The 16,883-nt window shown below is 35.0% G+C and overlaps 1 protein-coding gene across 1 annotated transcript in view; it reads left to right on the top strand.

Annotated features, from left to right (window-relative positions):
- Positions 1–16,883, top strand: part of EML5 (EMAP like 5) — a 110,896-nt gene that overhangs the window by 56,326 nt on the left and 37,687 nt on the right. Inside the window, exons 15-26 of the mRNA XM_056344959.1 lie at positions 1,093–1,198; positions 2,307–2,400; positions 4,426–4,526; positions 6,379–6,581; positions 7,653–7,764; positions 8,509–8,636; positions 10,468–10,609; positions 12,338–12,490; positions 13,336–13,467; positions 14,472–14,560; positions 15,351–15,527; positions 16,457–16,658. Coding sequence (XP_056200934.1) covers positions 1,093–1,198; positions 2,307–2,400; positions 4,426–4,526; positions 6,379–6,581; positions 7,653–7,764; positions 8,509–8,636; positions 10,468–10,609; positions 12,338–12,490; positions 13,336–13,467; positions 14,472–14,560; positions 15,351–15,527; positions 16,457–16,658 — 1,639 coding nt within the window. The remainder of the gene's footprint in view (positions 1–1,092; positions 1,199–2,306; positions 2,401–4,425; positions 4,527–6,378; positions 6,582–7,652; positions 7,765–8,508; positions 8,637–10,467; positions 10,610–12,337; positions 12,491–13,335; positions 13,468–14,471; positions 14,561–15,350; positions 15,528–16,456; positions 16,659–16,883) is intronic.

The raw sequence follows: 16,883 nt of genomic DNA, 5'->3' as shown, positions 1-16,883 counted from the left end.
TTGCTTATAATGCCCTTTATTTGTGTAAAAATGTTTGAGATTAACATAATTTTGCAGGCGAGTTCAGCGATTGAAGCCCTAAATGGGAGAATTGATTCTATTTAATTTTGAAGTAGTAAAAACTATGAATAAAAATGTGCCTGGATTTACTATATTTTAAAATACCTTATGCTATCAACAAAAAGATATATTCCATTATATACTATTTTATGTATGCACATTATATATTGTTGTGTGCTACGTTACCAGCAGAAATTAGATAATGCAGTCATCAAATTCCCCACGCAACACTAGTTCAGATTTTCCTGATAGTGGATGTTATGAAAAGCTTTCCAAATACCATATACTAAGTTTATAGCAAACCCAGAAATAGATCCTAGTTTTCTTGAGTTCTTCCCCTGGTCTTAAGCACAGGCTAGTGCTCTTCTGGTTTTGCGGCCCTCTTCTGTGTACTGAGGTGCAAAACCTTTGGAATAGCAAATAATCTTGTAAATGCTGACTAATAATGCTTGTACAGAGTTGAAAAGAATAAGTTGTATTCCATTTCTTACCAAGTTCTATTTACCTGCATTGGTGCCATTCTAGTGGAGAATAGTCCACAGGTGTCAATGCATTAGAATGTGACCTGTAGGCACTTGTAATGACACCAGAAAGGAACAGAAGTCACTTGGATTTCTCAAACACAGAGTAGCTTACATACTAGCAATAAAAATAACTTTGTATTTTTAGACAAGGAATGATTGATAGGGAATTGATGGAATAAATATGCCACAGTGAGATCAGTGAAGGGCTTCCCCCCGTGCCGTCCCGTCCCCCCCCCCTTCCCCAAGAGGACTCTAGTTATTGTAATTAATGTGCCTAAGTTCCTTGGAGGGAAGAAAGAGCTAGCTGGGGAGTGGTATTTGTAAAGCAGGAGAAGGAATCATATACTGCTAGCCAGACAGAAGTAATACTACATTTTATATACTAAGTTTTATAACTGTAATTTTTTTCAAATACTTTAAAAAGTAATTTTCAATATTATACTTTTAAATAACTGTGTGAAGTAACTGAGAAATGGAAAAAAATGGTTATAAATGTGTATACTTTCAGGTTGGTCGTGATTCTTCAATACACATTTGGGATACAGAAACAATAAAACCACTCTCAGTATTAAAGGGCTATCACCAGTACGGTGTTTGTGCTGTTGATTTTTCAGGTAATAAGTATTTATTTATTTATTTATAATTTTCCTTTTCTGTGTGAAAGTACAAGCTAATCAGTTCTAATGAGCAATTTGGAATTCCTTTACACTGAAGATTTTTTTTATTAGAGATACTCTGCAGTGCTCAGTTTCAAATGAGAGAGTCTGTCTTAAAGTGATCGTTCATTAAAAAGAGCTCCTGTGGACTCTAGCACATCAGGAAACGCAAGAACAGATTCTGTACCGTTTAATAGCTGAGCTGATCACTTTTCAATTTCTTTTGGCTCTGTGAGGCAGGTGCACAGATCTTGAGTGCGATGTCTGCCGTTTAAGCAAATTTTTGTGCAAGTTGATCATGTGTGCACTTTTTTAAATTAAATTCTGCAAGCCAATTGGGTAGCACACCAATAAATTCAGGAAGTTCAGTTACAGAGTTCTGGGAAGCAACCTAGCCTCTCTCTTCACCTTACATGAAAATAAGAGACCGTCAGTTAAATCTTTTGAAATATTTACACCCCATACATTGAATTCCTGTACCAGTATTAAATTTCCTCTTCTCCAATGGCTTCTATTCATTCTTTAATGGTTTGAACGTATTAAATAGGATCTCTAACCTCGCAGTGAAAATGTGTGATCACAAAGATGAGTAGTTTGGGGTCTTTGATGCTTCTTACCTTTATTTGGTTCTCCTTTTCCAAGATGGGAAATAGATGTCACACTATTACTAAGTGTAAGGATATCTCATAAACATCATGGTATTGCTTCAATGCTTTCCTGTTTAGAAATTAACAGGGGCTTTCAGAGTGAACAGAAAATTCTCACAGTACAATCTGTGATGAAGGTTTTTGTGCAACTATGTCAGCAACTAGCTGAACAAAGGATTTGATACAAACACAGAGGTTTTTAGACAGGGTAACATGATGTCCTAAACTCCATTCAACTGATCACTCAACTTTAAGACCAAACGATTAACAGACATGCCTCTAAGCACATCATGCAAATATTTACCTCTTTGTACGTTCTTCTTACAATATTTGTGAAGTTATAATATTCTTTAATATGGTGTCTTACTGCAACATAATGTTATCTATCTACTCTCTTAATCATAAATTTATTTTTCTAGCGGATGGGAAACGATTGGCTTCTGTTGGAATAGATGACAATCACACTATTGTGCTGTGGGATTGGAAGAAAGGAGAAAAGCTTTCAGCAGTAAGGTAGGAATTTAACTTTGCTTTAGAATTTCACCTAAATGTACTTTCAAATGACAGTAAGTAAAATGTATTCATTAAAGAATAATAGTTCTCTAAAAATTAGCTATTTGTATCACATAAGTAATACAGGTGGTAACAGTTAGCACAGCCTTAAAACTTTCTTTGGAAGAAAAAACAGGCTCTGATAGTGTCAACAAAGATTATTACAGTGACAGCTCAACTGGTGAAGAAAGGAGACATAGAATATGAGGTTATTACATTTATTTGATGCGCTCAGGAATAATTTCTTTAAAACTCACTCCATGTGCTTCTGTTGGCCCTTCCAGAGATGGTGATATATGGTCTGCTTTTCACATCCTTTTCATCAGAGGTCACATCTTTCTTGGGATTGTAGTTTGCAGTGATTTTGCTCAGTTCTCTTTTCTTCAGGGTTCTTTCCTTTTCCTTTCTGAGTCCTGAGCAGCCTGATTTAACTCTGAAGTTATCTCTGCTTTGAACAGCAAGTTGGACTAAATGACTTCCAAAAGTTAAATATTTTGGGTGTTTCTTTGACTCTGTGCAGATTAATTGGTATATGTTTATTACATAGAGTTTTAATCCACAGATAGAATCTTATTTCTAATGTTGAATAATGTTTTTGACTTGTTTTTTCTAAGGAACTATTGCTTTAAATAGAGCAGTAATGTGAGTTGGTTTTCCTCCAATCTGCCTGGATTCAGTATGTATACTCTAAATATTGTTCTAGGTAGGTTTGAAAGGGAATTTTTTATTCTCTGCAGGTAAAATTTTAGAAGTATTTATTCTCTGCAGGTAAAATTTTAAAAGTAGCAACTTCTTTTTTATCCCTTAAGTTCATCGTTGCTCTTCGATGACATTTATTCTAATTTTCTTTTTAAACACACTTTGAGTTTCTTACTCACTGAGGAATGAAAATCCTGAATAGGTGATGTAGATAACTGGGAAAGGAGTACTCTTCTTTATTTGTCAGAAGCCCTGTTAGCTTGGCTTCTCTGAAGGTAATGGTTTGGACCTTTCATTTGTCTGCTTTTTATGTGATTTCCCATCCCCCCCCCCCCTTTTAAAATTCCTTTACTCTCTGAACCCACCAATCTCACTTAATTCTTTTTTTAAATCAAACTTTAACCAGTTTATACTGGATTAAGTTTCCGGAGTGTTTTTCCTCCTACCTACTCAAAGGAATTGAACAGAATTTTTGAGAGCAGCATCTATACTTTGAAGATTACATTGTGAGTTTGGAAAGAAAGTGGTTCATGCTTTTACTACTATTTCATTCGGTGGTCTGAAAATGATGGAAGGCAAAAGATTATTGCCACTGTTGGACAGGGAGCAAAAATTAGGCATTAGAGGCTCTTTTGTATTTTAAAGAAAAAAGCCCTGCTGGTAAGCATTTCTTTCCTTGCATAGGTAGCAAACAGTTGAAAGCTCTTTTTCAAACTGTAGGACTGAGGAAAAGCATTGGTTTTATAGAAGCATAGTAAAAAACCTAAAACATACAACAAGTTTTAATGGCTTTGGAAACAACTGAAATTTTCCATTTAAAATGGATGTAGCAGCATATATTTTAATCCAACAAGAAAAACTGAAAAATTAATTAAAGTTGGATAAGAATAGAAATTTATTTTCAAAACAAGAGACTTTCAAACAAGATTTACAACTTTACACCTGTAAATTTAATTATGAGCTGTCAGAGGTCTAAATGGCATATACTAACCTGAATGGAAATACATATTATTATGCAAATAAAATGCCACCTAGTGGATTGCTGAAGTAGCATAATCACTTGCCTTCTTTGGAAACTGAAGGGTAATGAAATAGAAAGTAGAACAGGACTCAGTAAGTTAGTTCATCGACTTTCTTCCTCTTCTTAATAAATTATTGTTAAAGATTTGGAAGTAAATGTTAACAAAATAGAGGAGGTTTACATTAACAAAAAACCTTCAAACCATAACGTATTTTAAAATATGAATAGTTATATTTTTATTTAAAATATTTTGCTTTGCATTTCAGAGGAAGCAAAGATAAGATTTTTGTGGTTAAGATTAATCCTTATATGCCTGATAAATTGATTACAGTTGGAATTAAACACATGAAATTCTGGCGTAGAGCAGGTAAGGAAACTTTTTCTGTTATTTATACTATAAGAGAAGCAGTATTTATACTTTGTTTCATGCATTAAAGGCAAATGTTTTCTCTAGATGTCTCTTAAGTTAGCTTGCGCTAGTAGAAATAACGTTAATTGGCATTATGGCAGTAGTGGGAATTCTTTTTCAGATCAGTTTTCCATGGAGCTAGAGCTACATAGGTAGAAAGGACTCTGGGTTTCCTGCTGGTTTTATATCTAATAATAATATAGCACATCTGAAAATGTTAGAGCTGCTCTAAAATCATAGAATGGTTTTTGGAAGAAGGACCTTCAGAACATGTATGTTATAAAGAGGCACAGATGTAAATAAACTTAAGGTTATAAAAATCCACATACAAAAAATTCAGAGAACGTTCTGGAAGAGGATACATGTGCCATTTGAGACATGTTTGTTTAGATAACTCTGCTGAGCTTGACAATTAAAGCCCAAGATAAAGCAGCTTGCTTTATCTGCTTGAAAAATTTTGAAGAAAAATCTATTCCCTGAGGAGTGTGAACTTCATTGTTTCAAAGCTCAAAACATATGTAAAGATATATGGCCACAGAACACTAGCTTATCTGCTAAGAAAGTTCTAATTATTCGTGCAGAATTTATGCACATCGACTCACATGAGTCCCTGGTAAAGATTAATTGTGGAGAGAAAAGTCTGTGATGAAAAAATGACACTAGTTTTCTCAGTTCTGGCTCCAACAGAAAGTAATCAAGTTTGCCTGAGAGCAAGCTGTCAAAGTCTATATAAATTATTAATTTTAATATTTAAGCTTGCTATCTATAGAAAGAACAAAGTGCGTTGGAGTATTTACTGAACAAATTACTATAAATTCTTTAGAAAGAAATCTTAACTATGATAAAAGCCTGGAGATGGTGATTTTGATTAAAATGAAATTGTTTAAAATGCTTCTTTTCTCTCTGGCATTGCTCAGTCAGCAGGAATCAAATTTCTCTAATGCTACAGCCCATCTGCGTGAAACCGCCATGGCACACTGGGCAAGGCAGTCACCATCAACCACACTTAGCAGTATTAGTGTGAGGAGCAGAGTATCAGTGCACTTTAACAAATGTCAAGGCTCTGAATTCTGTGCTAGAGCAGGTGCACTTGATGTGAGAAGTGACACCAAAGTATATGCTTTGGACTGAATTTCCATCAGTGCCAAGTGATGGCATAGTGGTTCAGAGACATTGCCTCTCTAAGCGTGAGAACAGTATGATGTGTCAGGTCCTGAGGGCCTTCTCTGTTTCTCTGAGTATGAAGTTTCTTGGAGGGTCATAAAAATATAAATCTGACTTTCTAGCCAGAAGTTACTATACTTCATACCTGCCAAGTGATTTTAGATATAGTATTTCAAAGAATTTTAAAATTTACACAGCTGTAACATTTCTATTATCTAGAGGCCAATATAGAAAACGTCTAAAAATAAAATCAGAAATTCTCTCACTGAAGGCATATCATGAAAAGGGTGGGATGTCAAGATTTAAGCTTCTTTTTTTCAAGTTAATTTCATTAGGAATTTCTATGAACTTTGTGGTAGATGTTAAGTTTTTTGTTTAGATGTGAGTTTACAAATGCACTTTCTCTTTGTATGTCTGTGTGGGTATATGTACATATTCAAGTAGTGAGTTAAAAGTAAGGTTTTTTTCTTGAAAGATGCCAAATGGTAGAAAAAATTTTGTTTTGTGAGAACTCTTCTCAGGCTCAATTTTTTGGGGAGCACCGGTGAACTAGAAGAAAAGGACTTGTTACTCTGGGTAAGGTTGTATAGTTTTTGGAAAATAATTCCAAGCAAACATCTGATGGCTTATTTTTTGTTTGAATCAGGAGGAGGACTAATTGGGAGAAAGGGCTGCATAGGTGCATTGGGAAGAACCGATACAATGATGTGTGCAGTATATGGCTGGACTGAAGAGATGGCATTCTCTGGAACTTCCACCGGGGATGTGTGTATTTGGAGAGATGTGTTTCTCATAAAAACTGTCAAAGCACATGATGGTCCTGTGTTCAGCATGCACGCATTGGAAAAAGTAAATAAACTGCTCATTTTTTTTTTTTGATGTCTGGACAAAAAAGTCTGTGAATTTAGACCTTTCCCAAATTCAGGAATCCATGGCTTTATTTCCATTACAGAAGAGCCTTGTGAGGTCCAGATTCAAAATAGTGTTTTATGCATGTCTCTAATTCTTGTTATGTAGCGTACTGTTTCTCTAACCCTTGTGGTCCAGCGACATCTTATTCAGTAATTTTCATGACCTTTTACTAAAGTAACGATAGTAACTTATGATAAGTAGAAGTACTTTCTGATTTAAGCATCCAGAAGTTTAATGCAGTATGTGAGCTTGTGAGAGAGGAAGATCATACGCTTACTATTTTGTGCTGTAATTACCATCTACTAGTAGAACCATTTAGTCTGTAGATCAGCAAGTACTCTTTCCTGATTGTCAGCTTATGTTAGTGAGTGTTCCAGTTAGATCACTTGTATGTTTGAAGTGATGTGTATATTTATGGTTTGCTAGGTTAAACCCAGTTACTCTACCTTTTAGCATTTGAGTTTCAGTATAGTAGCTTTGGACAAAGCATATGTTATTCATACTGCAAGAACTAATTACTCCAAAAGAAAGTATTAATTATTTGGTATTAAGTATACCTGTTGCTTCATTAAATAGTTGTAAATAATTTTTGAAGACAGAATGGCACAAATATGCATATATTTGAACAATTTAAGCACTAATCAAATTTTTGTGAGTGGTCTAAGTTTGGTTTGGAGTAATGAGGTGAAATGCCAAAGGGTTATTGAGGCTAAATACAAAGATAAACATTTCAGTATGTGAATTAATTTTTTCTAATGTGGTAGAAGCTTATTGGTTAGAACCTTTAAATCCAGCACGTGTACATGGACTGTACAGAACTGTGCTGCCTTCATCAGGAGGAGAATTCAGTCACGTTGTTGCTCCTGATCTTTTCATTTATAACATCTGTTGTTCTGTATATTACAGTGTGTTGTATATAATCAGTTTTCAGTATTGGCAGGAATCACTGGAAAATTAAGGAAAGATAATTGATTATAACTTGTGATATTTATTTATTTATTTCTCCAGGGATTTGTCACTGGGGGAAAGGATGGGGTAGTAGCTCTCTGGGATGATACCTTTGAACGTTGTCTCAAAACCTATGCCATCAAAAGGGCTGCTTTGGCCCCTGGATCTAAAGGTAACACAGACTTGATGCTATTTTTTTATTCTATTTAAAATACTTTATTTAAACAACTCTTTCTGTGGAATTGCTTCCCCAACAGGAGAAAATCCACAATTGACATAATGAATACTAAAAATGATTTTTTTGTTTTGGAGAAAGAAGGGGAATTTAGAATTGTGGTCAGTTTTGTAAGATATTAGTACGTTTTATGACTTAATTTTCTGTAAATGTGTACGTCTTTAGAAGTTTAAGAAGATTTTCATTCCTATTATTTCTACTTCTATTTATTCTTGATCTTACAGTTTTCCCTATCTGATAATTCTGGATAGCCTTTTCTTCACCCCCCTCCCCCATTGCATTTGGTGTGTTCTAACGTATATGGCTTGATTTTTCAAAAATCATAAATGGAAACTCATACCTGTTTAACAAAAAAACTGGGTTTGAAGGTGCCATAAATGGTAGTAATATGTTTCTATAGTTGATACTTCACATGCACATTTTTTCACTAAGATTGCCAATGAGTCAGGCTGATTAAACTTCAAAGATAGTTCGTTGAGAAGAAAGATTAGTGTCAGTTGGTAATCATTAAATACACCCAGATGGATCCAAACATGTAAGTTCTTCCATGCAGGAGTATGTTTTTACATGTTTACTACTGAGTATCTTTTTCTACAGTGAGACGTAATGTGCATATATGTGAAAAATCCTCTTTAAGACATGTTTGAGAATCTTCTGTTGTCTAACATTTTAATGTTCTAGGTCTCCTTTTGGAAGATAATCCTTCTATACGTGCCATATCTTTAGGACATGGTCATATTTTAGTGGGCACAAAGAATGGTGAAATACTGGAGGTGGATAAAAGTGGACCAATAACTCTGCTGGTTCAGGTACATGTTAAATATCAATCAAATATTCCATACCACAAACACTTGTTTTTTTCAAGTAAAGACTGTTGTGAAATAACAAGCATTTAAATTACTATTGAAGTTAGTGAGTTACTGTCACTTCATAGAAAAAATCTTTTTTTTTTTTTTTTTTTTTTTGCTAGGCTAGATCATTATGACTCCTCAATGAGAAAAACAGATCACAGAATTTCATGAATTTCATGTACTAATTTGTTCAATAAATTTATCCTTTCAAACAGGCCAAGATCATATTTGTTTGGGTTTTTTTTTTAAAAAAGCATGTGAAACAGTGGATTCTCCACCAAATCTCTTATTAACTTTTTCTGAGTACTAATTACTCATTATTTTTAAAAGTTGCCTCCTTGAGGGTTTTTTTTAGATTGTCTTTGTAATTATGTAAAAAATATTTCAGTTTCCTTTGCCATACCAAACAGACTGCATTTCTTAAGCCTGACTGCCAAACAGATTTTTTTTACATTCTGTCATCATAGGAATTTCTTTCGTACTTAAATAAAAATCTGTGGATCTTTTAATTCACGCTTCTAAGTGGCCACTGCAATATGTAAAGAACAAGATTATTACTAATTTTTAAAAGAATATATTAGAACTTTAAGGTAAAGAAAAAAATCTGCATTACAGAGTCATAGAATAGTTTGGATTGGAAGGAACCTTTAAAGCTCATCTAGTCCGGCCCCCCTGCAATGACCAGAACATCTTCAACTAGACCAGGTTGCTCAGAGCCTTGTCCAACCTGACCCTGAATGTTTCTGGGGATGGGGCATGTACAGCCTCTCATGGGCAACCTGTGCCAATGTTTCACCACATTCATCATAAAAAGTCTTCCTTGTATCTTGTCTAAGTCTACCCTCTTTTAGTTTAAAACCAGTACCCCTTCTTCTATCGCAATAAGCCCTGCTAAAATATTTGTCCCCATCTTATAGGCCCCCTTTGTAAGTACTGGAAGACTGCAGTAAAGTCTTCCTGGAGCCTTCTCTTCTCCAGATGGAACAACACCAACTCTCAGTCCTTCCTCATAGCAGAGTTTTTCCATCCCTCTGATCATTTTTGTGGTCCTACTCCCCGCTTGAACAAGTCCGTGTTTTTGCTGTATTGAGGACTCCAGAGCTGGACGCAGTACTCCAGGTGGGGTCCCACCAGGGCAGAGGGGCAGAATCACCTCCCTCAACCTGCTGGCAGTGCTGCTTTTGATGCAGTCCAGGATACAGTTGGCCTTCTGGGCTACAAGTGTACATTGCTGGCTCATGTCCAGCTTTTCATCCACCGGTACCTCCAAGTCCTTCTTGGCAGAGCTGCTCTCAGTCCCTTAATCATCCTAGCCCGTATGGATACTGGGGTTGCCCTAGCCCTGGTGCAGGACCTTGTACTGGGCCTTGTTGAACCTCATGAGGCTCACACAGACCCACTTCTCGAGCTAGTCCAGGGCCCTCTGGATGGCCTCCTGTCCCTCGAGCATGTCAACCACACCACTCAGCTTGGTGTCATCTGCAAACTTGCTGAGGATGCACTTGATCCCAGCATCTATGTCATTGACATAAATGTGTGTGAGGATTATTTCTGAGGCAAAAGTTTTCTATAGTACTAATTACTATAATTTGCACTTCTGCTCTAAGTAGCAGATTGAGGTTTATTCCAAGTTCTATGTTTCTACTCAGGTATTTCTGTATTACGCTCCAAAGATATGCATGTTCTCTGTCCTTTTTTTTTTTTTTTTTTTTTTTTTTTTTACTTCCTTAAATGTATTATTTCATATTTCAGTTTAAAATACAAAGTCATCTGACTCGTGTTTTTTCAGGGTCACATGGAGGGGGAAGTTTGGGGTCTAGCTACTCATCCTCATTTACCTATTTGTGCCACTGTAAGTGATGACAAAACCTTAAGAATATGGGATTTATCTCCTAGCCATTGTATGTTAGCTGTTCGCAAATTGAAGAAGGGTAAGATGCTTAATATGAAAAAATATTTAACCGAATTCAGTTGATATTTGTTAGCATTATGAGTCTTTTGAAAGCAAGACTGAATAAATACCTTTCTTTCCTCAAATTATTTTATTGATGCTATGTTCACAAGTTATGTATCCCTTAAGCTAAATAATCTCGTTATGTAATACTGTTCTTAAGATTATTTGTAATTGTAAGATAGTTAAGTCAGTGAATTTATGATAAAAGTTACATAAATCTGCTGTGTTATTGCAAGATTTTTGAACACTGGAGAACTTCAAATCTAGAAATTTTTGGAAGAAATCTTAGATGTTGAATCTCTCCTCTTTGTGAATGTCAAGAAAAGAGAACAGACATAAAATTCTTACTCATTGTATACTATGTAACTGAATTTATTTTGACAGGTGGAAAATCTGTTGTAAGTGACATCATATAAGGAGACTTTTTTAGGATTAGACCAGACTGGCCTTAACAAGCTTTTAATGCTGTATATACTTCACTAGACAAGGGAATACAATAGGCTTTATCTTTGATCCAAACATTATAGGAAGCTCAGTTGAAGATGATTTGGATTAATAAAGTAAATGTAAGGTCATGAGCTGGCACAAACAGGGATTAAACAAGAAAGTTTTAAGTTGGTGAAGTCTGCTCCAGTCTTAAACCTGCTATTTCTTAATATTTTTAAGAGTAGTTTTGGCAAAAAAAGGACTGTGGTGACTTCATTTCCTGATGAGGCACATTTTGAGATGCTTTGGTGATCTTAGAAAACACGTGTGTACTGTACAGAAAGAGCTGGATGCTTCTGCGGACTGCAGTAATGGAAGTGAGATAATATTTGGTAATTAAAAAAGGCAAGACTCAATGAAGAAAAAAATGTCTGTGTAGCTGAGGAGTAACTGAGGAGCGGAAGGCTCAGGATGTTCTAGCTGATCACAGGATGACAATTACATGTGATAGTGAGGTATTTTTCCCAGGATGTATTGAAGTATTAATGTAATTTACCAGAGACTAATCAGAATATTTTTCATCTACACTTCTCATCTGCGTTCAGATGAATGAAATAAAACTGGAAGTTGGGTATGGAGAAGGAGGAGCAGCAGGATAATGAATGAGAAGCTAAATAAAGGATTACTATCAAGTTAATCAGAGGAACAAATAACAGGGAAAAATATTTATGCTAATGGAAAATTCTGTCATGGAAACAAATCTATATAAGCTGACCATAAATAAATTTAGATTGGAAATTAAGCTGGTTTTCAAGTGAAACTTGACATATTTATTAAAAGGATTATATGACACAGTGATCGTGATAGCAAATGACTGGATTCTGTGAGTCCAGAAGGTCTTTTCCAGCTGTGCTCTCTTTCCCAGAGGAAATGGTAACAAACAACTGGCACCAGATGCTAAGGAGGGCAAATAAAAAATATACATACAATAGTGATTAATCTGTATTACTAATGTAGAATACTGTCAATTAATATGCAGATAAATCTAATCTAAGATTCTGGGGTTGTGTACTTGTTGATTTTCCAATAGCTTCTGTGTGCTATTGCAGATGTAAAGCTTGAAAATTATCTCAGCAGCATCTAAAAAATTTCATGAGACTATATATTATAAGAATAGCTTTGGTTTACTGCTAGAAAAATAAATCTAAAAGAGGGATTATGCACTGTACCTGTACCTGATTTACCTGAAGTAAAAATACCCTTTCTGTATTCCTCATAGGAGGTAGATGTTGCTGCTTTTCTCCTGATGGAAAAGCATTAGCTGTTGGTCTCAATGATGGAAGTTTTTTGATAGTTAATGCAGATACCCTGGAGGATCTCGTCTCTTTCCAGCACAGGAAAGATGTTATTTCAGAGATCCGATTTTCTCCTGGTAAGTAATTTAAAATTAATATTTTTATATCAAGGTTGTTCAAGCAAGCTTTATAACCTTTAAAAGATAAAAGAAGCAGTGATATGTAATACTCTTTTACATGTAACAAGTTAGCAACACTAATATTATTAACATTTTTAATAATACTGGGTGTGAAGTCCTATATTTCTCATTTAAGGATGAGATTATTGTAATAGGTTTGCTGATAGTAACCTTCTGAATGCAACAGTCAGTTTTAAATCACGAACATCCCGCAGCCTCCCTAGGTCCCTAGGGTTCCACTTTATGAGCTGCATAAGTTTGGCTCTTCACTGAGGTTACTGTTAGCTAATGAGAGTGCTTGAAACTGATGTGTCAGAAGTTCTGGCATCATCTTTTTTTTTTTTTCTTCTTTTTCCCCCTACAGCACTCCCAGTGAGGCTAGGTTTTTTCAAACAGTACAGCTCTTATTTAGGAACTCAAATGTATGACCTAAATTAATAATACTACTTCAGTGAAAATACTCTTCCGTAAGAAAAATACATGCTAATTACTGATACCAGTTCTCATGCAACATTACTATTCAGTCGTCTAAGCCTTACCACTCTCTAAGTGCAACAGATGTTTAAAATTTCATCAAATAATTTTTATTGCTTGAAGATGTAATGATATAATGGTTGTATATTTCATACGAATTTTGATTATGTGATATCAACATTAGTCTGTCAGGGACTGTGTATAAATTAGCAAGCTAATTTCAGAGAAATATTGAGTGGGTTATAGCTAAATCCCAGAATGTGCTTGTGTTTAATATATGGAGAACTATGATTTTGAAAATCTCTTGTGTTTCTACTGATGTATTTTAGGGGCTGGAAAGTACTTAGCTGTGGCATCTTGTGACAACTTTGTAGATATTTACAACGTAATGAGCAGTAAACGAGTAGGAATCTGCAAGGGAGCCTCCAGCTATATCACACACATGGACTGGGACATAAGGGGTAAGCAGAATTTATTCTAAAAATCTACTGGAAGTTTGATTAAATTATAGACTAAATACAGTACATCTACAGTATGAATTTATGGTATCAGTGACAGAGTTATTTCTTCAGTTTATGAATATGCTCACAGCATCTGAACAAATATAAATAGTAGTAAAAATAATGGTTTTTAATATATTTAGAAGCTGTGCAATTTCAAGTAAAATAGATTGTCTCTATAGATGGGTTTGGGTTTTTTTTTTTTACAACTTCTGTGTTTATTGTTTGACTTCTACTTCTTGAATAATGTGCTGCATAATGCAGTTGCATCTGTAGCACAGGAATATGTATCATTGTCAAAAACAGCAGAAAGACTGGATTTCCTGTCTTCCTGGGTCTTAATATGTGATTCATTTAAATATTAACTTTAGCAGTTTCTTACAAAAACAAGGCAGTGCAGTGATGCAGTCTGTTAGTTCCTGCTCTTACGCATCTACTTGATCGTTTTTGAAGCAGTCTAGTTTAATTTGAAAGTGTTATAATTTAGCTTCCTCTGAGAATTTTGAAAACAGGAATGGGACAGAAACATTAACGAGAATTTCCCTCAGAAAAATAGTAGTATAAAGGCAAGCAGAAATTAGCTGCTTGGAAGCAGCCACTGGCCAGGTAGCATATGTGCTTCTCAGTCCTGAGAGCGCTTTGCATACTGGTCAGGCAGTTGACACAAACAAGCTCTGAATTAGACCTAGTACATTTTGTCTACCATCTGATGGGACAACCATAAACAGGAGAGAAGTGATGCATTATTGCAGTCTTCAAAGAGAGGAGGAAGGACTGTGAATTTAAGGGGTCGAAGAACTCAGATCTATAGAAGCCCATACTTCCAGATCCACAGTTTGTGTGCAAATTTTTCCATTATTTGAAAACAAATAATTTGTGTAATATTGTTATCAACAAAAACTTTTTTTTTGTAAAATGGAATCTTCTATTTAATGTTAATATACAATATGTAATGTGTTTTACAGGGAAGCTTTTGCAAGTCAACACTGGTGCTAAAGAGCAGTTATTTTTTGAAGCTCCTCGTGGGAAAAAACAGACAATTCCTAGTTTAGAGGTGAGGAAATAGACTGCCTTCTTAAATTGTTTGCCAGGTAGAGTTATGATGCAACTGTCTATGCCACAAAAGAGGGAATGGTGTATAAAACTACAATTATAACTGATCTGTTGAAAAAGCCTCTGTTTAAGCATTCGCTGTCCTTTATCCTTTTTTGCAGCCTGTTCAATTAAATAATGTAATCAGAATGATAAAATGCAGTGGGGATATCACATTTGTCTCGTCTGTTAAGAAATGGACACTTGGCTGACACATGCACTCATGAAAATCTCACTGGACTTCTATATGCCTCTTTCGGTACCTAAACACCTTTGAAAAGCTATTGCAGATTATTTAGCCCTAATCTTGCTGTGGAAGACTTCATGCATGTCTTTATATAACAATGCAATACATAATTTACATAGGCCAGTGTAGTGCATTGTAGCTATAATATTGATTTGTTTTCTCAGACACAGAGCATTGTCATAGGGCAGACAGTGAAAATGGATAATTCTCAAATAATGTTTTCTATGAGGTTGAAAAGGTAGGGTTGAAAAAAAAATTTTTTTTTCCAACCTGGAAGGGCAGGTAAGGTCAATTTATTTTTTTTTAATAGTTCTAGAGGTTTTAGAACTGGAAGTTAATAGAGGTAAAATTAAGGGTCTCTAATGAAATCTTGAATAGTCACTATTAAAATATTATCTTTTAGATGTGACATACCTTTCAGTGCAAGGACTTTTTCTTGAAATAAGGTATGGAGAAAACTGCCTAGGAAGAAGCATGCTCTGTCTCAAACAGATTGTTTTTGTAGGTAGAAAAGATTGGCTGGGCATCATGGACAAGTGTTTTGGGCTCTTGCTGTGAAGGAATCTGGCCAATAATTGGTGAAGTCACAGACGTAACTGCTTCATGCCTCACTAGTGATAGTAAAGTATTAGCCACAGGAGATGATTTTGGATTTGTGAAACTGTTTCGATACCCTGCTAAAGTAAGTAATTTTCAGCTGTTCATGGAGAAGATTGAATAAAACTGCCTTTTCAAATGTGTAAAAATTCATCACTCAGAACAAAATAATGCTTTTATACTTTTGTCCTTATGATCAGAGAAGGCATTCAATATTACATTGCAATGCATTAAACTTTCAGAGTAAGAATGACCATTCCAGGTCAGATGTAAGAACCATCTCATTCTGGTGGCATGGCAGTGCCATGACAGTGGTAAATGCATAGGAAAAACTGTAAGGACAGGAATGGGACAGGCACTGTCTAATAACATCTTAGGTATTAACATCCTTAGTGTAGTTTTTATCAGTGTTATTTTTAGCCCCTTAAGCTCTTGTTTTGGAAGACATTGAACACTTCTTCATCATCTTCATTTAATTCCTGATTTTATAGACCTTCATTCTGTCCAAATTCAGTCACTTTTCTCTAAGATGAAGAGCTTTAATAATATTATATCATGCATCATAGACAAGCCGTTCCAGAAGTACATTATATTTTTACTGCTTTTCCAGAACCTTTCTAGTTTCCTGTATATTTATCAGTAAATATGTCTTCAATTTGAATATTTTGCTGTGCTAGCGATGGTAACAATGCACAAGTATTGACTTGTTTATTGGAAAAATAGTCTATGTGTGTTTTATTCTTAATCTGTTAGATTATTTTTTCTTTTAGGAAAATTGATCAATACTGCTGTAATCTGTTTATAAACAAATTCTTGCATGTTTGTTATGGCTATATTAACATTTCATGAAGTTGCTATAGTAGGGGAACTTGGCAAATAATGAGATGCACACAAATGCAAAACAGCTGAAGCATAAACTGTAAAGAAGTAAAGAACACGTTTTGCACTGGTAATGTGTTTTAGTTCTATCTAGCACTTGTTAAATTTAGCTGTGTCTTTTCTTCTACCTTCTAGGGAAAGTTTGGAAAATTTAAGAGGTATGTCGCTCACAGTACCCATGTAACAAATGTCCGTTGGACCTATGATGACAGTTTGTTGGTCACTGTTGGAGGAGCAGACACCTCTTTAATGCTGTGGACTTACGAGGTGGAAGGACACAGGGATAGCAGGCAGTGTGACAGTGAAGAGTCTGATCTAGATTCTGAAGAAGATGGAGGTCAGTAATAATTTATAAAACCAACTGGATTATACTACATTGAGAAGATTTAATTAATGGAAAACTGCTAATTTAGAAGTACAGGTTTTACATATGATTGTTTTAATCTTAAATAGAGAAGATGCTTCAAAAACATTAAGCAAAATATATTTTGGGGGAAAGGACTGATAAACTGTTGTGAAGAAAATGAAGTGTTTGTGTCAATGTATATAAAAAAGGCTCTTG

Source organism: Falco biarmicus, chromosome 7, assembly GCF_023638135.1.
Source record: "Falco biarmicus isolate bFalBia1 chromosome 7, bFalBia1.pri, whole genome shotgun sequence".
Classification (NCBI taxonomy): Eukaryota; Metazoa; Chordata; class Aves; order Falconiformes; family Falconidae; genus Falco; species Falco biarmicus.
The sequence above is the reverse complement of the archived record's forward strand: the minus strand, read 5'-3'. Positions and strand labels throughout refer to the sequence as shown.